General features: G+C 39.5%; 1 protein-coding gene across 1 annotated transcript; it reads right to left on the reverse strand.

The window, feature by feature from the left end:
* Positions 1-2,436: 2,436 nt before the first annotated feature.
* On the reverse strand, positions 2,437-17,624 carry flot2b (flotillin 2b). The gene is made up of 11 exons (XM_080429352.1): positions 17,392-17,624; positions 14,866-14,947; positions 11,280-11,370; positions 9,750-9,873; positions 9,428-9,546; positions 8,655-8,768; positions 8,365-8,484; positions 7,949-8,163; positions 7,349-7,532; positions 6,161-6,310; positions 2,437-4,526 (listed from the first exon to the last, which is right to left on the reverse strand). Exons 1-11 carry the CDS (start codon positions 17,438-17,440, stop codon positions 4,488-4,490), a joined length of 1,287 nt encoding a protein of 428 aa, XP_080285478.1. The 5' UTR covers positions 17,441-17,624; the 3' UTR covers positions 2,437-4,487.
* Between the last annotated feature and the right edge of the window lie 7,906 nt (positions 17,625-25,530).

The raw sequence follows: 25,530 nt of genomic DNA on the forward strand, positions 1-25,530 counted from the left end.
CGACCTGTTCATAGACTATTTTTTCCATGACTTTCGAGATGGAGCAAAGAATAGAAATAGGGCGGTTGTTGCCAGGGTCAAATTTGTTTCCTTTTTTGTACAGAGGGGTCACCCTTGCTTTTTTGAAGTCGTTAGGGACCCGTCCCTGTTTGGATGAGTGCTCCTGCTAGAGTCCTCAAAGTATTCTTACTGACCAGAGAGGAGATCCCGTACAAAAATCTTGTTCTTTGGTTGACTTTTTTAATTACTTTTGTTGCCATTTGGTGAGTGAGTGTATTTGTGAGTGTTTGTTCAGTAGGGGTGAAAACAATAAAGACGATGGAGCTTGCACAAAAAAACTAATTTCAGCCACGTATTTACACCTGTAAACCTGTGATGTGACAAAGTTGATTCTGATTCTTGTTCTGGTTCACTGAGTTTAGGTAGCAATTAACATATTGTTCATAGCAGAGATAATTAGCCTGTTAATTTAATTCTGTGATGTTCATCAATGTCTTGCAGCAGTCTGGGACTCATATTTATTACCAATCAATGACAATATCTTAAATAAATATATTTTAAATAATACAATACCAGATAATGTAAATGTTTTGTATGTTTAACACCATCTGGGAGGGGGGGGGGGGTGGACAGTAAATAGAATCCTCTATACCAGAGAGTTGCATATTAAAGGAACTCAGCCGAGCATAGGCTACAGATAATGTGGCAGTTATATCTGTAAATAGCAGGTGGGCTGGGCTCACAGATCAACAAATTGTCAACCGCCAACACTATTAATCTATTGTCACCAGTTGATGGTTGACAATTTGTTGCAGTGTGGGTATGGCCAGAGCCTTCTGGGTGTATGGCTAAGCCTACAGCGCAAACACATCATCCTATAAACATATTATGATCACTGAATGAAAACGATACTCCATCTGCTTAAGCCAAAAACTATTAAACTATCAGACAGCAAAACAAACAATGCAACTAATAATGTAAAATTCCATGTAAGTGTCACAGCTTGCTTACGTGTTACCCAGTGGTGGAAAAAGTACACATTTTTTGTACTTACGGCAATACGGCAATGTAAAAGTTTTAAGACATCAGGGTGTCCAGAAAGAGTAAACAAAAAAGTGCAAACAAGCTAAATATAAAAGTATATTTAAGCATTGTCATCCGTTTATGAGCATGCTATTATGCATGTAATGAAATAGGACAGTTATCCTATGTTGTTCCTATTTTATTACACATAGGATGCCAAATATATTTATTTCTGTCCAGCTAGCTTACATAACATTGAATGTCATTTGTATACAGTTTCATCATAATGTTTGCTAGTCTGCAGAAAAATAAATCATAAAGGTTTTCTGTGATTGTAAAGACTTGGTCCTGAGCTCAGTATGGACAATTTCCAATACTGTAGGCTAACTTAAATGATGTCTATGTTATGATAATTCTTTGGATCTTTTATGGGGAGGACTGCAGGGACAGTGGTGTAAAGTAACTAAGCACTCAAGTACTGTAAATATTTCAATACTTTTACTTATACTCCACTACCTCTCAGAGGCAAATATTGTACTTTTACTCCACTACAATTATTTGAAAACTTTAGTTAGGCTACTAGTTACTTATAGATTTTGATTATTATTACAAAACATACATTAACCACTTCAGCCCTATATACATTTTAGCCATTTGAAAATAGCCGACCTACAAGCTCACAATGCTTGTGAGCTTGTAGCACTGCTATTTTCAAAACATTTGTATACATACATTTTATTATACATTTGAAAAGTTGTGAAATGGACATTCTGCATAATGAGTACTTTCTACTTTTGGTACTTTAAGTACATTTTGATACGAATACTTTTTTACTTTTACTCAAGCAAATTTTTTATTCCAGACTTTTACTTGTAACAGAGTATTTCTACATTGCAGTATTGATACTTTTACTTAAGTAAAACAATTTTGTACTTTTACCACCACTGCACACAAAGCAGTGGTTACTGGATACTAAATGTTATGGTGAACACTCTCACATCTATCTAACGGCTGCTTTATAAAGTACTGAACACTCACATTTTATACCGTGGAGGAACGTGTGAGTACAGTATATCCACGTTATCAGTCTGGCAGGCTACTAATTATCAGACTGAAGCACTCAGTCTGGACTCTGGAGCACTATGGTCTGGAGCCAGGCTAGTTGAGTTCTGTTGTTCACCAGAGGTGAAAAATAAATGTAAATAAAATAAAATGTGGTAAAAAATAAAAATAAAAAACTGTAATAATTATCTTACGCAATCAGTCCCGTCATCAGTGTTGTGAGGCGTAAGCCAGGAAACAGGATGGTACCAAACCCTAGAATAGATGATCATCTTATGAAAACATCATCAATTACATTATTTTAAAATGCTAAATTATGTTTCTTTAGGTAGACTTTCATTCCAGACAGCGTAAATATTGCAATGAATTTATTAGATCAACAGATTGGGCATTACACATGGAGGACATGCACTGATCAACATTTTAGACTCCGATGGCCATTTGAGATACCGTATAGTGTGCATGGATACAAACACTCACATACATCACATTGAGCATGACAAAGGTATTGTCTTTGTTAAAAGTGGTATATTTAGTAATTACATCGACTAAAGCTATCAGAAGTGTTTTTGTCAACCAAACCTTTGCTTGGCACAAGCAAAGCAAACATTGTCACAGTATTGTCAAATTACTATAGCTGTAATGAAGAAAACATATCAACAGGAATAATGAGGGACCAACCCAATCTACACAACTAACAGTCCTTTGTGTATTTTACTTACAACTTTCCATATGAGCCCATTTCTTAACGCCATATTGGATTTTGGATACCACCACCAAATCAGCTTGCCATACAAGCATTTTAGGGATGAATTAACTGTCCTACTTTTTGCTATGCTCATTTTATACAGAAGAAATATCACAGAAAGAATCAAGCATTGTGACATTTGAAAATTGAAATACAACAAATAAAAATATGCAAGTAGAATAAAAAAAAATCTTCCATTACAAATCAGTTACCATCGTGTAATGACCATTTAAATGGATGTTTTCACTTCATATAAACTTCAACTAAAACATTGTGAGGTGATGCACTGTACAACAGTGTCAGCATATGTAGAACCCATTTCACAATTAAACCAATAAAGATATATACCAGCACTTTCTAAAAACAAAAAGCATGTCTCTCTGACACTTACAAAAATTTGACGTTTTACTGGCCAAAAGCCCAAATGGACTACAGTACTACTGTACTTAACATGGCTTATCATCTATTCATAAAGTGAATGGTTAGAATCATCATGTAACATTGTTACCAGAAATCCAAATTTGTAAAACCACTAAACAAAACATTAAACAAATCAATTTGGTATGTGTTTGGCAATTCACCATGTACAATGATCCCTTAACAGTAAGCCTTTTCATTTAAATAATGACTTACAAGACTGTTCTTTTGACAGTTTTGTCCACAAAATCATGCTTAAATTACACTTACTAGAACACCCGTATATCATTTTTTTGATTTTTTTAACAGAGGTCAAAGCATGACTGAAATAATATCAAATATTACAACACAACAAGCAAGCTAGATTAGCATAGAATTCCCTATTTCCCTGTAACAAGATGATTTCCAGATAAAAAAGCAATTTCTGTCAAGACGACAACAAATTTGTGTAATTTGAGCACCTTGTTGCATTGTATAAATCTGCAAGACAAATAAAATAATCAGAATGAAAATGGAGTGTAACATGTATAATGCAAGACAGACTCATTACAGGGGCAAATCAGGGGGTGGGGTGTGTGTGTGTGTGTGTGTGTGTGTGTGTGTGTGTGTGTGTGTGTACAGTAGGCTAAATGTTTCATATATAGGGTTTATGAGTGCAGGCATGAAATGAAGTTAGGTTGCATTTACTCTACGACAACAAAAGAAAAGGTATGTGTATATGAATTGACAAAGATTCATTATGAGATGCATTGTCCTCTACAGCAGGGCCCACTGTGTATAAAGTCCTAAGACAAGGTGTCAGGCTCAGTGGTAAGATCCTATCCTGAGTGACAATATGAACTGAATATGAACATAAAATCCTGTAAAACTTTATACAAAAGGGCCAAAGTATGCATACAGTACTGTGAAAAACAAATTTCTCCCATGGTAAAATCTGAGCAAAACAAACATTTTTAAAGGAGCAGCAGTACATGCAGATATTCTGGTCCTGTAGAAAGTAAAGGCCTGATTATACTTGCCACGCCTGCGTATCCGCGAGGGTCCGCAGACAGTGGACTTGTACATAGTGTACCCTCACGGCTACGCAGAAAGTATAATTTGGCCTTAAGGCACCAGAGGTTTTCCAAAAAATTCACTTGTATACAATATATAAAAAGAACAAAAATCTTCAAGTGTAATAAAGGCAGTCAATGTGAGTGCATACAACAGATATCGGAGTAATATGGAGTCACTTTATTTAGGCTTGAGCATTCGTCATCTTCTGCAGTAAAGGGATCTGTTGAAAACAAAAGAAGATTCAAATGAAGCAGATGTGCATTTTATAGAACTTATATTATTAGGAATGCACATGAATATTTAACACTTTTCTGAATATTTGTGTCAGTTTCCAAATTTGATTTAATTATTCATATATATATATATATATATTAGAGATGCGCGGATCGCGGTTTTAGCCGCGGTTGCCGCAGTTAACCGCAGTTTGGGTGGATTTGGGTCAATCAAATATAATTATTAATTCATATTGGATAAACCGCGGGTGAAATAATGCGGGAATTAAATTAATGATATCAATCTATAGGCCTATAATAGCTTTTAAAAAGCACTAAATTTCACCGTGTGTGCGTTTGTAGTATTTTAATATTACGTCATTTTACACCAGGCACAAAATAGCCGCTCACGACATGTTGCTTTGCTGGCAGCCAGTGTTGCCAGGTTGCGAGAGAAATAAGTAGCCAGGTCTATGAAAACAAGCCCAAAACAAATGCCAAACAAGCCCAAAAGTCGCAACACAGAGCATTGTTTTTGCCTTGTGTTTTGATTTCACTTTTTCTTTCTTTTTCTGTAAAGCACTTTGAGCTGCATTTATGTCATGAAAGGTGCTATATAAATAAAGTTTATTATATTAAAAGTCGCTTATAAAAGCTTATAAAAAGCCGACATGGCAACAAAGTGGTTGAAAGCGAAAGTAACTTAATGAAGACGTGCGCTTGTTGTTACCATGGTTGTGGATTGTATACAGTCACTGCATCGCGACAGTGGTGAGTAACACTGTTTATAAGAAAACTAACGTCAGGAAAATAACAATTATTTGGTGCGGTTGGTGCGGATCTATAAATAGGATGATATAAGTACCGCGGGTGGATGGCGGATGGATAATGAACTTGTTAACGCGGATTTGGGTGACAAAATAACCCATCCGCGCATCTCTAATATATATATATATATATATATATATATATATATATATATATATATATATATATATATATATATATATATATATATATATATATATATATATATAATGAATGGTTCATTTAAAACCAAACCGAACATACTATTATACTGTAAATCTCAGGAGGATTTGAACAGAAAGCGCTGCAATACACAGCCTTACGAAAAAGTTTATAAAAACAAGATCAAATGTAATATCTGTGCAATGCGAAATATCCAACCGTCCATTACTAGTTCACTGCGAGGTTGTGAAGTTGTGTTGACAAGCGTGCATGTGAAACCACAGTGCAACTGCTAATCACAAACGGATGGATACACGAATACACAGCCCCGTCCCATAAAAACGTATCACTTGCATTGAACAGTTCTATGAGGAAACTGTACAAGACCTCCGCAAAAGCTTAATCAACTGTTTTTGAATAACAACATATCAATTAACATCTGATTATTTTATAAGATTATGAAGACGTGAAAATGATATGTAAATATGTAACTACCAGTTGTTATAAATCTGGTATCACAAGTACAATGAAGGATTCTGTGTAACCAGGACAGATAAAAGTAAAATATGCATCAGTACTGGCCAATAATTTTTTATATTGCCTCCCTAGATATGACATTGTCATAGGGTTATCGTGGGACTAAAGCAACTACTGTTGGTTCACATATGATTACCTTTGTTATATCCACTCCAGTGAGAGCATTGATAGATACAGGAAGTTCAGCCAAGAGGCGGTTTATCTCCCCTGTTCCACGGCCACCGTCCCCACTCAGGATGACAATCTCACTGGTCTTGGATAGTGGTGCTGCCACCTTGGCAGCAATCTGTGAAGATATGGAACAGTAACATTGTTTAAAGGTAGTGTTAAGTGATTGTTCTCTTTTTTGTGTGGAGTTAAAGCTCTATATTCAGTTAGTAGTCAGTGTTGGTTCAATAAGAGGGGTTTCCCTGTCTCTCCAGCTCTTTATTAAATGTCAATGTCAATTTCATCCAATCATGAGAGATTACCCATTTATCAGCTTCAATTTTATAGTGTTCCAGTTTAAATTTTGTGTCTGTATCATTCTTTCCAATTTCACGTTTTTATGCTGCATCCTTTGATTTCTCACTCCTCATTGGATAAAGTTGGTATCCCGACCAGAAAATGCATTTTCTGTTTACTAAAGAAACTGGAGAGACAGGGAGACCCCTTTTACCAAATCAACACACTATAGCAATGATTGCTATTCAAATATTGAGCTTTTTAACTTATTTTAACAAACAATATCATTTACTGCACCTTTAACCCATTAACTGCCAGAGGTATTTTCATATTTTTTTAGCCAGTGCCAGAGTTTTTCATTGAAAAAAAAAAAGTACTCAGGAGCCGAGATACAGAATTTTTAAGTTTTAAGTTAACAAGGAAGTGGATAGGAGTCTAGATCTTCGAAAAATCATATCTCCTTGGTCTTTGGGTCAAATTGGGGGGAAAAAAATTATATATATATATATATATATTTTTTTAGTTCACGTAGATCTACGCGATTGGCACGTGGCGGCTTTAAATAGGTTCGCGTAGATCTACGTGATTGGCAGTGAATCAGTTAAGGATCATACCGGAAATATTAAAAGTCTCTTTATCACATGGCAGAAGTATGTCATAAACAGCGGTCTCATGACAAGTGAGTCACTCACGATGTAGCAATCCTGGTATCCATAAATCTAAGGTCACGTAAAATTCCATGACATCATATTGCATCAAATCTTCGACATCAATTTCTCCCATAACTGTTGTTTTAATTATAGACCTTACTAGCCAGATTACATAAGGTCAAATAGATCTGCAAACTCAACAGCATCAGTCCACAATCACTGTGTGTTACCTTTGGCAGGGCCTCAAGGACCAGGGCAATCTGGGCCGTCTCTCCGTACTGCTGGTAGGCAGCAGCCTTCAGCCTCATCGTCTCAGCCTGCGCCTTGCCGATTGCCTCGATGGAGCCTGCCTCTGCACCACCGATTTTTTTGATCTTCTCTGCTTGGGCCTGGGCTATCAGAACCTTCTGCAACCTGAGAGAAGAAAACAGACACTGCCATCTCTGGTAGCCAATTCCCCTCTTCCATTTTTGCACACTCAACTATATTCCATCTTTGCTTGGAAAGAATGGTATGGAAATGTTACCGAGGCACTAAATGGTAAGACAACATTTCAATTATTTTGTTTTTAGCAAGAAAACTCCTAGATTTTATTACTGTAAGCCAACTATACTTCAATCTATGTTGTCTTCATTACAGCTGGGGCAACTGCAATGTGGTGACACAAGCATTTAGAATCTAGCATCGAAAAGCAACTTAAATATACAGTAGAATCAACTACAAATTGAAAGATTTCACATGGAATAGAATATAGCCGAAATCAGCAGTATGGACAACACATGATCAATGCAAATGGAAATGGTGTGTCCTATAGATGGGAACACACTCACTTATGTCCCTCGGCCAACTGCTTTATTTTGTAGGCCTCTGCCTCAGCGGGCCTCCTAACAGTGGCGATCAGCTCCTTTTCGGTACGGTCGATCTCCTTCTCCTCAATGGTGATCTGCTTCTTTCTCTGCACCACCTCAATCTCAATCTCCTCAAGTCGGATTTTCTGCTGCTCCTTGGCTGCCTGTAACTCGTAGGCCAGCTGGGCCTCTGCTTTCTGAGAGAGAAAGACAGATGACAGACACAGAGACAGATGAACAGACGGACGGACAGACGGACGGACAGACACCCACATGCACACAATGTCAATAGCTGAGTCAACATCACCGTTTTAAAAAGCCAAACATAACTGTGTTTAAGCGATGCCATTGGGCCGCAGGGAGTGCTTGAAAGGCAATTTCAAAGCTCAAGTACTGACCTTGGTGTTGACTTCTTGGTTGAAAGAAGCTTTCTGCAAATCCAGCTCCCGTTTCGAGTCAGCCATTTTGGTATCTGCCTGAAACTTCATATCCATCATCTCCCTCTTACACTCTGCCTCCTAAAATTGTGCAGAGAAAATAAGTCATAAGTACTAATACACTTATTATACATGCTCCCATACATATGATGTTGCATTGGTTGTGGTAAGATGCAAAGAAGCTTTCATTTTTGTGGCGAGCACTTTATGGAAGCCATTCATCATCAATAACCAAGCCGGGGCCTACTTACCCGTATCCCAGCATCTCTCTCAGCCTCGGCCACACCGATGTCTGCATCCCTCTGAACAGCTGCAGTCTGAGTCTTCCCAAGTGAGCTCAGGTAATCCACCTTATCAAATACATCCTGGAATAGACATGAATAAGTATTAACATCCATCCACAGACAAAATATAAATGTATGAGTTCTCTTATTTTGAGCAATCTTTGCTTTATTTAGATCTGGAATTGAACCATCGATGTTGCCGTTATGTGCACTATCCGGTCAATTACTGGCACACACCAACATATGAGGTTTTATTACTCGAAGATACATTTCTCAACATATTCTTAAGCTGATCTCAAAGAATACACACTAAATCATTGAGAGACTAAATGAAAACAACAGACCACATTTCATTGAGGCCTGTGCTAACAAGCTAACTACAGTATACCATAGAGGTATGGTCACTCCCATTATGCTTCAGTTAGTTGTTATGAAGACTCGCTAGCTACTAGGACAACTGCACATTTTTTGGCATCTGGATTTTAAATCAGTAATTCTGGATGACTGCAATAGAGGCATTATCTGTAATTACTGGAATCAAAATGGTGATGTGCTGTTGCTTTTCACAGCCAGGTTGACCTACCATACTTTAAAGATTAGTTTTAGTTTTTTTAGTTTAGTTTAGTTTTTTGTGTAGAGAGACAGCAAACCGAGGCCAGAGAAAGGGGACACATGCAAGACATGACGAGAATCAGACTGCGCCAACTGGCTTTGCCACCAGGCACCCTATTTTGACCTACCTTAATGGTGAAGCTGAGAATCTCGATGCCCATCCTGCCCACATCGGGTGAGGCCACCTCCCTTACCAGCTTTGCAAACTGGTCCCTGTCCTGGTAGATCTGTTCCACTGTCAGGGTGCCTGTATTTATGGAGCATATTTAAACACCTCTTGGTGATGATTTAACACATCCCCACCCCATAGCATTTTACTCCATGTGAAGTAGGCTGTATTTAAAAATCAGAAGGGAAAAATTAGTGAAGCCAAAGCCAAATCACTGGAGCTATAATCATCATTATTAAAATGACATGACCAGTCAGAAAGTCAAGAGAAAATGTTCACACCTAGAATGGAGCGCAGGTGTCCTTCCAAGGTTTGCAAGACCACTGCTTTAATTTCCACCACGGATTTACCCAGAAACTGCTCACAAGCCATTGCCAGCAAGTCAAGGTCCGTCATGACTTTCACCTGAATAAAAAAATACAGAGAGCTCCGCTCAGTGAAAACAGAACAAGACAGGGTCTATAACATCATGGCTTTCAGGGGTGACAGGGGTTGACACTAACGGTTGCCCAAGTGCCTGGGGCAAGTAAAAAAAACTATTCAGGCAAGTGAAGTTTGCTTTCTGGTTGCCCGAACGGGCAAGTGGGTTTGAAGGGTTTTTCTTTTTGGAGTGTTTTAGGGACTGGGAAGCATAGAGCACTCTCAAATATTCCTTGTCTTATCTTTCCTTGTAACATGAGCAAGCGAACATGAAAGTGATTAATCACCGTGAGCAATGGCAAACTGAGCAGCGATGCATTTCACCCCTCAAATATGTGTTTGATGTGTCTATAGGTGAGCGACTCTCTATGGCTCGTGGACTGACCCTGCCAAGTGCACGCTTGTGTGCTGTAGCTTGGTGCAATGGAGATAATCTGAGTTGTTATTCAATTGATTGTTTCAGGCTCTCAATGTAACAGGTGCCGCTACATATTAGGACAGTTCAGCACGATTCGACGTCAGACAACATTTAATAAAACAACATACTGATATGTTGTTTTTTTCCACCTACTTTGCCTACAGAGTACCGACTGTGGCAAATCACTGGTGATGGTAACCTGTTGATTTTTGTGGTGCTATAAAACTGCCGTCTAGTGTAATATAACATGACTAAAAGCGATTTCACTTCCCCAAATGTAACTTGTCACAAGCCTAACATACAGATTTGATTGGGCAAGCGTTGACGTGTGATGTAGTGCTCTGATCAGCGTTACTAGATTTTTAGGCCGCAAAAAGTTTTCCATGTGAAAATAAGTCATTTAATCAATAATTAAATATTTACAAAGTGCATGGGTTCTGCATTTATGTCTAAGCTAGTTTAAATGTGCCTTTTTTTCCTAATTTAAAACACTTTTAGATAACTACTATTAGATGTCCTTATAACAATAACATGACTATAGTGCTATATTATATTAATCTGGTAATGGTCCATGTGATGTGAAAGTGCAAGTCGGTTGTAGGCGACTGGGATGTACAAACATTGTAGCAGCAGCTAATTTGTAATCTTGTGATTACAAATGTGATCTTTCTTCCCCCACCTGCACGATGATGAACGCACCGTGATGGTGCAAAATATGCCGTGAACGTCCCAATCTGGCGGATAAAATCAGCGCAGCACAGGGCAACCTTGGGGGGGCACCGGACCATTTATTTGGTGAGCACCAAGTAACATCTCCAGGTGCTCTTCTGAGTACTGGACCAAAAAAGTTATGTGCACCCCTGCTTATGTTTCAAATGACATGTACACACCTGCACATGATGGTAACGTTCTAAATTTCACATATGCCGGTATATCTGATTTCACATAATGTCATCTGTAGATTAAGTTTTACCTGAGCCACTCCTGTGACAGTAAGGGCCACCCCCTCTGCTGTCTCCACGTCCTCACATCTGGGCTGCAGAGTCATGATCTCTAAGGTAATCCTATAAAGTGAGGTGAAGACAATAAAATACATTTACATTTACATTTCAGGCATTTTGTTCCAGAAGTGCAATTGTGTAGAAAACCAAGCAATTTCTACATTGCCAAGGCACCAACTTTACAAACAACTAGTAGTAATGAATATACAACCACGGTACTCAGAATAAAGGAGACTTTTAAAATAAAAGTCAAATAGATAGTTTCTTACATATTTGTCTTAATAGTATGTAACAATATTGTTACATCACATCCTGTGTGCTGATACCGTTAGTAACAACCAAGAAGGAAATAGCAAGACCCACCATCTCCGGCTTACTTCCCGTATCTGTGTGAAGTGGGCGGACGCCTTTTTAGGAGACAGGAAGTAAGGTTGGAGTGTATTCATTTCAATGGGATAGTGAACGTGAACACAGCTTCTGAACCATTCTTTAGCTCCATGTTCACTGAACTAAATATTGGACCAGATCGTCACAAGCGACATAATATTCCGAACATTTTGAAACTAAATTGGCTTTTTTTCAGAGAGACAAATCAGGAGAAAATCAACTTTATTATCGACATTTCTCCGTCCCAGCAACACACTCTCACGGGATCTAGCACCAGTCAACATTGGACGTTCGCGAGATTTGTCGCCAGAGGCCGGCGCCCACCCTTAGGAGACCATTTGTAGGATTTGTGTACCATGTCGCCTCTAGTGGCTCCAATTGGGATGGTGTATCTTCCTAAATTAACAATCTTTGGTAACAATATAACTGAGGAGTCACATGGGGTCATTTACGAATGCTGTACTTTCCAGTTGCAGTGAGGTCATTTTTCACCAAGCTAGGCTCTAAAGATGTCAGTCCATCCATCCAAATGTTCCACTTGCACACAAGATATCTCAAAATCCAATGGCCGGATTGTCATGAAACATGCTTGAGTGCATTCATACTCCCAGGAGGATTCATCATAGCTGTTTGAGGGCCCCCACAACCTTTTCTCTAGCGCCATCCGCAGGCGAAAATGTGCAAACTTTGCACACGCTTTCTCATAATCTAATAGGCAAATCACAAGGCGATGAACCCTAAAGAACTGCATAATGGCCTCTAGTGGTTACAAGCAGGGCTTTAGAATAATAGGATATTTGGTACTTCTGTTGTTGCAAACATTAACTTTTTTTTTTACATGTTGATGAACTATGAAGATCTACTGCAAATCATTAACTCAAAGACTGCACTCATAACAAAGCACTCTTGGTTGTAACTAGGGGAAAGTGCCTTGCTTGTCAATCAACAATTAGAGATGTGCACACAGCCTAACTGAAAAAGGAGGCCTTTCTTGGGACTCCGTGTGTAAAGCAGGTTACAATATATGGACTATATATCATACTTTACAATGTTTCCACTGGAAACACTCAAGGGTTCCACTGGAACCCATGCAATCCATCTACAAATGTCTTCTAAATCCTAAAAGTTTTCTGAAAATCGTATGTTGCTATAACATTTGTGGTTCTCAAACATTTTCATGTCAAGGACCCCCAAAATTATATGTATTTGGTCACGGACCCCCCATCTCAAAATATGTTGTTCCAGGGACCCCCAGAATCAAAGATTTGAGTTACCAATGTTTGCACAAATGTTCATGATTTTTTTTTAAATAGCAGATATACAAGCTCATGTCTGCATGAGCTTGTATATCTGCTATTTTTCAATAACCAAAAGTATAAAATAATGGTTAAAGTGGTTCAAATCTAAAATGACAGATGCTTTCCCGGTCTTAATGAATGGGTTAAGAGACAACAAAAGTCACGGAGCTAAAAGCTGCGAGAACCGCTTTCCTCCTGATGGCCTTTGATTACAGTTGATTACAGAGTGGTTGTGCCCGCTCTGGGATTTCAAGATAACAGAAAGTCATTTGATAAGAGCCCATCCATCGCTGCTGTGCTTTCAGAAACCTCCAGACTATTTTCCAAATGAGTTGGAATGGAACGCCTCATCTGTCATGCCAGAGTAATCCACTTACACTTGCTGGGAGGAAAATCAAGGAACGTCTCAAAACAGCACAACATTCAAGTAACGTATGCAGGGTAGGTACCCTCACAAAAAAGCACGCAGTAATCCTGGTCTCTATACTGCCTCCCCCTGGTCAGCCAGGGCACCTGATGGAGGGGAAAGGAACTGGTTGGAATAACGTGTTCCTTCCACACGCTACGTCCTACCGGGGAAACTCCCCCCTGTCAGGTGATAAGAAGCGGTCCTGCTCACTCCTCATGCATTGAAGGAAGCACGAGCTCAGTTCTGGGCTCTCCCCAGGGTGGCAGAGGGAGAGTAGTGCCCAGGATTACAAGTTTAGGCAATTGGCACTGGGTGAAAAAAATGGGTTACAAAAATCGTGGGATAAAAAAAAAGTGAAAAAAATGACTTATGCAGTCTGAGGTCATCCCTGGTTACCTGCTCTGAGGACGGCATTTGGTTTAAAACGAGTATCCTGCAAGTTAAACACATTAACGTATGAAACGGAGTGCCTCTTCTTATTTCCATGAAAATACACTTGGCTTGCCCCATTTGAGTCATTATTGTTTACATTAGAACCAGCCACTTGCTAGTTCTTTTTCTACATATATGACTGAGATCTACTATTCGAATGATTCACCAGAGGTTATTAAGTTAAATAGGTAAACCTTTATTTATCCCACGAGGCAAATTCAGTTGTCATAGCAGCACCGCTGGAGGTATGACACAGGACAGATACAGAGAGTTGAGATATACAGCTAAGCTTCAAGAGTAAAACATAATAATAATAATAATAATAAATATTTATTTTTTTTAAGTAGAAAATAAAATGCTAAATACCATACCGATTTCTGTCCAGACGGTCTGGCCATCTGCACTTGGACTGACCAGGATATGCATAATGTATGAACTATTAATAGAATTATATAGACATGTAGGCCAGTGCTCTTTCAAGATCACTGGCCCATCATCATTGTAACTATTGGCCAGGAACACATTTTTGATTTGGCAAATAATAGTTGGGAATTTAGCCTCGTAATGAAGAAAATGAACTAATCTGATGCAAAAGTAATTTATTTAAAAAAAAACTGAATTCTATATTGGAATTGGAACATATCCTTTTTTTTTGGCTAGGTAAAACTTATTTGGCTGCCTTTTAACATCGGGTTTGATTTCATAAAATGACAATGACAAAATACCAGTGTCATACTGTAGTAAAAGTCTGTGAAATCATGTGCTACACTTTTTTATTTTGAAGGAAATATATTAACCGGCGCAAGCGGACAAGCGAAATGCCGAGTCAGCTGGCCGGGAGTATCTCAATAGCGCGTCTGGGCCAGCGGGCCAATTATAATATTCAGCCACATATGTTAGTGTATTATGTAAGTCCTGTATGTCCCTACACTTTGTCGTAGTTCTACATTCATTGCTTAGTGGTGGGTTGTTGTCAATGCATACTTAACACTAATATGTTTGTGTCTAGTAGTGTTTCTATAGCATCATCACCTTTTAACGTTTGAGAGGAGGCACCATGCCCAGGCATATCCTCCCACCACGTAGGTCTTGTTATCGTGCCCACAACAGCCACCTGTTGGAAGAGAATAAAGTATTAATATTTTACCTAGCTATAACATACCCTGGCATAGTTTGCTTGCTCTAGGATCCTTGATTGAACAGAAACAATAGCAATAGACTCACAAGTCTGTCTCTAAATGCTTCACATAACTAGAGACAATCTCTTCTGTTGTTAAAACTGTGTGGAAACATTGTGGCGTTGACATGTCTGGTTTCCAAAGTAGGTTTGTTAGCAGCTGTTCTTGACACCATTCTAGTAGCAACTATCTTGCATTTTAAAGTCCTCAGACAATTGGCAGGCCCAGATATCGTGTGGAGAGGAAAAACATGTTGCTGTTGTTGAACAGGTTCCACAAACTAGCAGGGCAAAGGTACAGTGAGTACAACCACAAAGAGCCAGCAAAACATAAACCAGCGGTGGAAGAAGTACTCTCATTTTTAACTTAAGTAAAAGTATCAATACCACAATGTAGGAATACTCTGTTAAGTAAAAGTCTGGTATTCAAAATGTACTTGAGTAAAAAAGTACAAAAGTATTGGCATCAAAATGTATACTTAAAGCACCAAAAGTAAAAGTACTCCTTATGCAGAATGTCCTGTTTAAATTTTTCAAAATGCATTAAAATATTTTGAAAATAGCTGATCTACAAGCTCACAACGCCAATGCGAAGCATTGTGAGCTTGTAGATCAGCTATTCAAATAGCCGGAGTATATTTAGGGCTGAAGTGGTTAATATGTATGTTTTGTAAATGTAATAGTAAATAACAATCTACAAAAAGTAACTCGTAAAAGTACAGTATTTGCCTCTGAGATGTATTGGAGTAGAAGTAAAAGTATAGAAAATTGGAAATACTCCAGTAAAGTAAAAAAAAAATAATAATCAAAATTGTAAGTACAGTACTACTTGAGTAAATGTACTTAGTTACTTTACACCACTGACATAAACTACCCCCGCCCCACACACCACATCCTCACCAGGAGAGCCATGTTTATTTAGGCTTCAGTGAAATGCCAAAAATGTAGAAAAAAAACACTTGAACATTAGGAATAAATTGTGAATAGTTTATATCATTGGTTCTCAAAGTGGGGTCCGGGGACCCCCAGGGGTCCTTGAGGGAGTTCCAGGGGGTCCCCAGCTAAATGATGGATAGTTAGGAACCAAATGGACCCTTATGGTTCTGAAACTCTTTGAGTGTACAAATGGAACCAAATGGACCCGTACACTCTCGGAGTTAAATTAACATTGATTTTACAATATAAATTGGGGTCCCAGAGATATAAATGGCATTAAATGGGGGTCTGTAGCACTAATGCATGTCAAACTGGGGGTCCTTGAAATTAAAATGGTTGAGAATCACTGCTAGAGAGCCGTAAAAATCTTCTCTTATGGGGGTCCCTGGCTTATCTTTTCAAATGGGGGTCCGCAGGCTAATAAGTGTCAATTGGGGGGTCCTTGACATGAAAAAGTTTGAGAACCACTGAGTTAGAGGTAACTTTTGTCTTGAGGAGGGTGTCAAACGGTCCCAACACAGGCCTTGGGTTCCTTCCTTGACAGTAGGGTTAGGGTAGTAATTTGAGCTCCATCTTCACGGCTGTGTTTGCACAACAAACCAAACCAAACCACCTGAGGCTAACGTGTGTATGGTGTGTTTATGCTAACGTTATTACAGTACGCTGTTGACTGAGAGTGCAGCAGATTCATTGCTTAGGATTGTCTTAATCGTTTCGTTTAATTTCATTTAACATCATCAATGGCTGGCTAGTGGCTACAGGTGTAATGTATAGAGATGTACAGAATATCCTATCCTAGATAGGATAGCGTTAGCGAGTTCTCGCTAACGCTCTGTTAGGAGCGGGTGCTATTCCCATTATGGACTGAGGTGCGAGGTCTCCAACTTTAGTAAAAAAAAAATAATAATAAAGGAAACGATTTAGCTACTCATCAAACAAAGGCTGTTTTGTGTTGTTGAAAGATTATTCTCTACGGTGGGAAACGTCGGAGGACCACACCTTCTCTGTATAATACACTTTTTTGGGAAGAAAATAAAATATGATCGCCAGACGGAAATTATTTTATTTTACTCACCTGCGCCCTCTACAGTTCTGGTGAATGGTAATTAATATCGTCCAGGTCTGTAGAGGGCGCAGTGGAGTAATAAATAACATCATTTACATCTGGCGGACATATTTGATTTTCCGCCCCAAAAAAAGGTGCATTATACAGAGAAGGTCCTGAGAGGCTACCCACCCTGGAGAATAGACATTCAACAACACAAAACTGCCTTTGTTTCGGTGAGTAGCGAAATAGTTTTGTTTGTTTTTTACTAAAGTTGGAGACCTCGCACAGCAGTGGAATTTTCCGTCCATGGGAGGAGCACCGCTCGCTCTGGACCAGAGCTAACAGGCCAGCTAGTATAGCAGCGTTAGCATGACAGACACGAAGAGGGAACGCCTACCGGAGACAACCATGGCTTCATTCGGTCCCACTGTAAGGCAGCTCCCCATCTTGACTTGCGATATTATATATCCACGAGAAAAAAAGGAATGTCAATGTTTATCTAACGACGTAATATAATGTGCTGTCCGTTCTTTGGCGTCTTCAAACCGATTTAAATCCCTCTTAACAAAGATTGTTAATCCGTCCCTCTCACACACACACACACGACTCACTGACTGACGTTACGTTTCTAAGTTCATGAGGACGTCCTCCTGCCAATCTGCAGTATACGCCCCGCCCATACGTCTACTGGCAGTGACGTCACGTTTGCCAAGAGGCATCTAGCCATCTACTGTTTTCTGTTAGTAAATCCCCCTGGCTCTGATGATGTTATATAGATCATATAGATGTATTGATAACTTATTTGTTTGTGTTTGTTTTGTATTGTATTTCATGAGACTATAAATAAAGATTTGTAAAAAAAAAAAAGAACATCAGTGGCTCTCAATCTTTTTCATGTCAAGGACCCCCAAATTGACGCTTATTAGCCTGCGTCCCCCATTTGAAAAGATATGCCAGGGACCCCCCACAATAGACGAGTTTTACGGGCCTAGATCGGATACTTTCACAATATTTATCTGTGGAACCAAGTCAAACAAAATGGGTTGCCTCAGCTCCTTGTGAGTGCTTATCTGGGGTCCTTATCCTTATCCTTATCCTTTGGGGTCCACAGTTCAAATAGGATTATTTCGGGGGTGCTTGAAAAGTTTGAGAACCACTGTACTACATCAGTCTGGTTTTCAAATCTCAAACATTTTCAAGGACCCCCACATTATGTAATTGGCCACGGACCCCAATCTGAAAACATTTTGTGCCGGAACCCTCAAAAAAGATTGGTGACTGTTCAAAAATGTATTCAATTTTTTTGCCAGAAATGACAAGCTCACAATGTGTTGATGCATTGTGAACTTGGACCACTGGGAGTCCCGGATCCCACTTTGAGGTCCACTGGTCTACATGACCATGGTCTACATCCCCATGCATGCATGGCAATTTTTTGGAGGGAGCTCTCGTTTCAAGTTTATTATTTGTCACTATACTCATACAGGTAAGCAGCAAAATCTTACTATGGTAATAACCGCAATAGTGTGCAACAGCAACATAACAACAATAATAAAGCTTCCACACTGAAGCCTCTGGACTCAGTTTACCACTCAGCACTGAGGTTTATTACTGGTGACAGCTATAACACTCATCACTGTGCCCTGTATGATAAGGTGGGCTGGTCTTCTCTGACTGAGAGGCGCAATAGTCATTGGCACATCTTTATTTATAAAGCCCTGGTTGGAAAATTATCTTCCATGCTACGTCAAAAGCCTAGTCACATTCTAACTCGCTCCAGCAATTGACTAGTCCTTCTGGTTCCTTTTTCCAGTTCGGAACTGGGAAAGACTGCTTTCAGCTTTGGTGCGCCTGAGTCTTGGAACCTCTTTGCAACAAGAGCTTAAACTGAATACCCTAGCATCTATTGGCCATCTTAGGAATTGATATAATAACCGTACATTACCTGTATGCAACTGTTTTAACTGATTGCTGTCAACAACATGCAACTGTTTTAACTGTTTGTTGTCAAATTTATTGTTTTTCTTGCTGTTCTTATGTTATTTATATGTGTGTAATCTCGGCATCATTGTAAATGAGGGTCTCCCGCAATGATCTCTCCGAGAATCTTAAATAAAGGTTGAATGAATGAATAAGATAAGAAAAAGCGTCTTGAAAATGTAGTGTAGCAGCAACAACAACATCAACATTACAATAAGAATATAATGTGCATAGCATAACCATGTAACCATGTAAACAGGTAGGCATACCGTAGGCCTACTGTACCACTGTATATACATACGTAATATACATTTTGATTTGATCAATCTGTACAGGAATAACTACAGTTCTGAGTGGCAACACACTTATTTTATTGTTATTATTATACATTTTATGTATTTATTGTTCTTAATTTTTTCCTATTTGTCCTTGTTTATGGCACAGGGAAGAAGCTCTTCCTGAGCCTTGATCCCAAGTCTTTGAGAAACCTCAAAGACTTAACCAGTCCGCATGATCACAAACAGTCAGTTTCCAGTTTGTTGCCTGTTTTTCGTAATCCTTTTTGCTCCTGTTGTATATTTCATAACAAAACATACAAATCTAAGCCATAATGTTAGCATTACTTAACTTCACACGTCTACTTTGGCCTATACAGACAGTAGAGTTTATTCAGAGAGGTGACTGTTGGCCCTAAGCCTGGGTGGGGGTACAATTAGCATTCCCAATTGGGGAGACAGAAGGTCTAGGCCTGTGTCTCCATCCCCCCCTTCCTGGCTCATACAGTTGCAAATCAAATCAGGGACTGTGATCTATTGTTTGTCTAGGTGGGGTCTCACCTTTACCAGAACATAGTGAAGTCTGTGGTTCAGATACCACAGATACCACACTCCCCCCAAGCATCTAGTCTGTCATACATATCCAGAAGGGACAGGAGAGGGCTCCCTGTTGTATGCTCTGCCAAACGCATCACCTTCTGTAGAACTCCAAGATCCTGGGAATGGCTGTTTTCATACCAAACCTTGATGGGCGTCAGTATGCTCTGGGTGGTAGCAGAGTAAAAAGACGTCAGCATTTTCTGTGACACCCTGAATTTCCTTAACTGCCTAAAAGTGGTACAGGCACCTTGGTGATGTGCACACCAAGGTAGGTACTTGAAGATTTTCACACTCTCCAGTGATGCCCAATCGATGAATAGGGGTGCGTAGGACCTCTCCCTGTTCTTGATTTTTTTTCTGATGTTCACCAATGCGGCAGTTGTGTTTTTACTGCTTAATAAATACATATTTTTGGGAGCATTAAGACGGTGTGCGGGCCTTCTCCTTTTCTACTTCAGGAAACATACTTGTAAACAGGGAGTGATTCATTAAACCTATTAGTTCCTAAGACAGTAGGGATGGGCGCAAGATAGCATGCTAGAGAATTTCAATCCTGATGCTACTTTTCTAAGAATTTCTTCACTAGAGTGAAATTAGCTAATTTCAATCAGAAACACTCACGTCAAAGTAGATAAAGAACCATTTATTGCCACAAATGGAATACAGTTAAGCTTGGCGTTAAAGCTTCTTGGGAGAATATTTTCTGAATTTTGTCGAAGCAGCCTGCTAAGCATATATTCAGGAAATGCTAAAGCAAATCCCCCATAGGGATATATCAACAATAAGTAGTACATTGACATATTAGTTAGAATTAGCAGATATACATGATAATCACAAGTATTTGAGCCTATGCAAGACTCTAAACAAAGCAGATATACATGATAATCACAAGTATTTGAGCCTATGCCAGACTCTAATCAAAAGGTGGAGGCTGGGGTGGAGGAGGAGCTAGCAAAATGCATTGGTTCAGCAACCAAGAAAGACAGAGAGAATATGAAGCCGTATTTAAAGGAACCTCTTTGCTAATGCGTGAGCTGTGATTGGAGTATGAGTGTGTGACGTAATGACCAGCTGAGCTGTGAATGGGGAATAGAAAGCTGATGTTCACATCAGCTGACTGACCACTGGTTACAGCTTTGGCGTGCAAGACTTCCGTGTCCTGCATGAACTAACGCTATGCTTCATAAAAGTTATTATTATTTGATTTTTTAAAGTAGTGCTTAATCTCATGGCACACGTAAAAGCAGAGGGTACAGTGCCAGTTGATTGATGCTGGTGTTGATTATGATGGTGGGTCCTATGATTGTAAACAGTTCTTTAATACGTTTATAAGGGAAAGGGAATTATACAGGTAGTATTTTGGAAAGGGAGGGTAGGGAAGGAAACTGATTCAAAATGTGAAATGACGACATCCTGGAGCCCGTTTATGGGTAGAATAGTTTCATGGTATAAAAGATGATCCACTAATCTCATCTCTAATTTGTGGGTAAACAAAAATCACATGAAATCATTTGCCACAATGGAGGAGGAGAACACTGATTGGTGCTGTGTATGCAACAGTATAAAAAATAAAATAATAAGTTATTGAGTAAAGGCAGTAAGGCGGCTTTAGAAATGTGCATTAATGGCTGCAGTCAGTACAGTTTTTTAAGGCTGTCATGCCAGGCGAGGTGGGAAACGTCAAGTTTGGTTGGGTGCCATCGTTTTCTACAGGTCTGGGCACAGGTTTCGTTGGAGAGGGGATTAGGAAGGATGGCAGTTTGTCTGCCAGGATTGCAACATTGTTGAGTAATAATGCCAGATTGCAAGAGTTTGCCTTGGTTATGATGACTGCTGAAAGCAGCCTCTCGGAAAGTAGCCTGCCACTACTCTAATGAGGACAATCCAGAACTACTTGAAATGTTTTCAGAAAGTGATCAGATAATGCTGATGTGTAGTAAGAGACGGAGACCTCAAAGGCAGAGACAGTGATGCCACGAGCCAAAATAAGGTCAATAGTGTGTGTTGATTCTTGGTCCAATTGATCAAAGCAAGTGTGGCAATACACAGGAAGGCCTTTTGTAAGGATATCTAGTAGATTGTTCACATGAATGTGAAAGTCACCATCACCAATGATTATACATTTTCTTCTGTTTGTGTCACAAGGATGTAATTCAATTCTGGGAATTTATAAATGTTTTTTTCTTTAATGTGTGGGAAAGTGTTTCTCTACATATTCTGTCTTGACACCAGAGCAAGGGAACTCTTGCGCTAAGGGCTGCTTACTGTGTTTGGGATAAGGCATACTGATATTGTGCTCAATACACAGCTCCCTCTAGTGGTACACTTTTAAATGTTTTGTGAGTACTATGGGCCAACCTCGAATTACTGTACTGTGCTGAACTACAGTTATCCACAGAGTGAACGCAATATTACTAATTGAGTAGGTGTTAACAAAGTGAGTACATCGGATTGTACTGTATTATTGCTGTTAAATGATGTAGAGTGTGTGGGTGGGTGACGGGTGAAGAGTCGGGATGGGATACAATGCCTGGTTAGGCCAAGGAGCGAAGGGTGGAGTCAAGAGGTCTGAACTTTATGGGTCTGAATGAAAGCTCTGCTGACTGTGAACAAAGTTGTAGTAACAGAAAAGGTGAAATCACTGGCTCTGAGTCTCCCACAGTAGTTGCCACCATGGTGGAGGTAACTAGGGCTGCTTAAATTAGAAGTGAGAAACCCACCCAGCTATCAACAGCTCTGCCATAATCCATAAGAGCCCATTAGGTGGGAATCACAATCACTTTCATTGGACAAATACAGACATTTGACTTTGACTCACTTTAGACACATTATTCATAAAACAGCAATTATATTTGGGGGAAGAAAACAAATTAAATAATGACTGACTGATTGTACTGGTTTTAGCCATGCAAAGTATATACGGTATTGTCGACATCTATAGGCCATGCACTAGTTTCAAACACCACCAGAAAACAGAACGAGATAGCTACAGGCATAGAATATAAATAGATCTAGGCCGGGTAATATAAGCTGTAGTGCAGCTATACATCAGTTCCCCTCAGAGAATGAATCTCACACATGTCTACCGCTGTGTGCTTCACACACAAGTAAAGCCTATTTATCTGTCTCACAACGTTGCTCTTTGAAAATAACTGATCTTCAAGTATAGTTGATAGGTATAAAACTATGTATTTTGTCGACAATATTGATATATATGCCATTGTATCCTATTTTAGTGTGCCATCTCTGTATAACTCAAGTTTGCCTACCAAATATGATTTTATTAAGTTCAAGGTGGTCTGGAACTAATCCTAGTATTAGTTCTCTCCTTTCCTCTAGAGACTGCATGTGTTTTGAGTTGCACAGAGCACAGGCCCAGCCGAGGTCACTGATTATCTCTGGAGGAATACAATAACAGCTCATTTGAGTTAACTTGACCATCTATGACAAAGCCACAACACCTCCAGCGACGCCGGTCAGAGCCAAGGTCTCGCCAAAGTCTCAACCTACGAGCAAGGCTCCTCATGGCCAGATGTCATCGTCAGAGCTGATAACAACTTCATTTGTGTATAACTGTTGTGATCATTGACTGTTTAGGCAGAGAGATATTTTTGCTGTACGGTGCCTCGTGGATTGATTCTCTCTTAATAGAATGTCAACCTTTTAATTTGAGAACCGGCCTGTGTCTGTCTTTGATTTCGTCTCATCCTTTTTACACTGGGTTTTTCAGCTGTTTAACTACAAATAGTTTTAATTAACATAGAGTAGGATTTACGAACCTTATCAGCTCTTTTATCTACTTTATCAATAGTTGTCACTGTATAGTATGTGGATGTGTAGTGAAGTGAGATTGAGTTTGTATCCAGCCAAGTGGTTGTGCAACGCACAGGGCCCTATCAGAACATATTAAAGGGGGGTATGGTTAACAACTTAAGCTCTAAATACTTCATTGTATGACAAATAGCAAAAATAGCTCTACAAGCTCACAACACATTGCGACACGTTGAGCTTGTAGATCGTCTATTTTAGCTATTTTAGAAAAAGAGCAAAGCATTTTTTTTATTATTTAGAAAATGAAAGTGTTGCCCAATAGGGACGCCAGGGTTAATGTGGTTAAGAGAATGACAGGAGGGTGACAGTGATCATGGTGACACGCATTATATTAGCAGTGTCAGCAGTGTGTGCATTCATGCATGCGGACAGGTGTGTATGTGTGTGCATGTGTTGTTTGTGTGCACATCATGCCACTCATTTATTTTATTTCTTTATTTTTAAACACTTAGTATTTATTCTTCCATATGTAACAGACAATAAACATATTGTATATTGTACTGTATCCGACATCTTAATTCCCCAACCACCCACCTTCCCACCCCCCACCAAGGTCATAACAACAAGACTATAGACAGTAAAGACAAAAAATGTAACAAGACAGCAAAGAATAAGTAAAAAGACAATAGTAAAATAATAATAATAAATATAGCTGCAAGCAGCGATAAGCGGGCCAGGGAATAGAGAGAGAGAGAGAGAGAGAGAGAGAGAGAGAGAGAGAGAGAGAGAGAGAGAGAGAGAGAGATAGAGAGAGAGAGAGAGAGAGAGAGAGAGATAGAGAGAGAGAGAGAGAGAGAGAGAGAGAGAGAGAGAGAGAGAGAGAGATGGAATAGATTGAAGAGAGAGAGAGAGAGATGGAATAGATTGAAGAGAGAGAGAGATAAACGGAATAGATTGAAGAGAAAGAGAGAGAGAAACGGAATAGATTGAAGAGAAAGAGAGAGAGAGAGAAACGGAATAGATTGAAGAGAAAGAGAGAGAGAAACGGAATAGATTGAAGAGAAAGAGAGAGAGAGAGAGAGAGAATCGGAATAGATTGAAGAGAGAGAGAGAGAGAGAGAGAGAGAGAGAGAGAGTGAGAGAGAGAGAGAGAGAGAGAGAGAGAGAGAGAGAGAGAGAGAGTGAGAGAGATGAGAGCGAGAGAGAGAGAGAGAGAGAGAGAGAGAGGAGAGAGAGGAATAGATTGAAGAGAAAGAGAGAGAGAGAGAAACTGAATAGATTGAAGAGAAAGAGAGAGAGAGACTTGGAAAAGGAATAGATTGAAGAGAGAGAGAGACAAGGAAACGAATAGATTGAAGAGAGAGAGAGCGAGAGAGACATGGAAAACGGAATAGATTGAAGAGAGAGAGAGAGACATGGAAACATAATAGACTGAAGAGAGAGAGAGATGGAAGCAGAACGGATTGAATGGACATCTCAACCTATTGCCATTAACAGGAATCGAACCCTCAACCTTCGGATTGACAGGCTGCAACACTACCTATAGTGCTATAGCTTTGTACAGATTGAGGTTGTCTGTTGAAGATAAAAGTGAACCAGTGAAAGCAGCCGACCTACAAGCTCAGAAATACGTTGCTATCTGAAAAGTTGTGAGATTGTAGATCGGAGAGAGAGAGAGACATGGAAACGGAATAGATTGAAGAGATAAGGATAATTCCTTTAACAGGTCTGTTCATGAAAGTCCTTGCGGTCTTGTTTCCAATGAGGGCCTGTGAGCAATTAGGGGTTAAGAGTCTTGCTCAGGGACAAATTTCATTTGCTGGCCTGGCCTGGAATCGTACCTCGGGCAACTAGGGCCTCTGGCTCCCTAGGCTGGCTCACTAACCACTCAGCTATGGCCGCCCCTCAAA

Source organism: Gymnoscopelus braueri (genome assembly GCF_963280865.1).
Source record: "Gymnoscopelus braueri genome assembly, chromosome: 5".
Classification (NCBI taxonomy): domain Eukaryota; kingdom Metazoa; phylum Chordata; class Actinopteri; order Myctophiformes; family Myctophidae; genus Gymnoscopelus; species Gymnoscopelus braueri.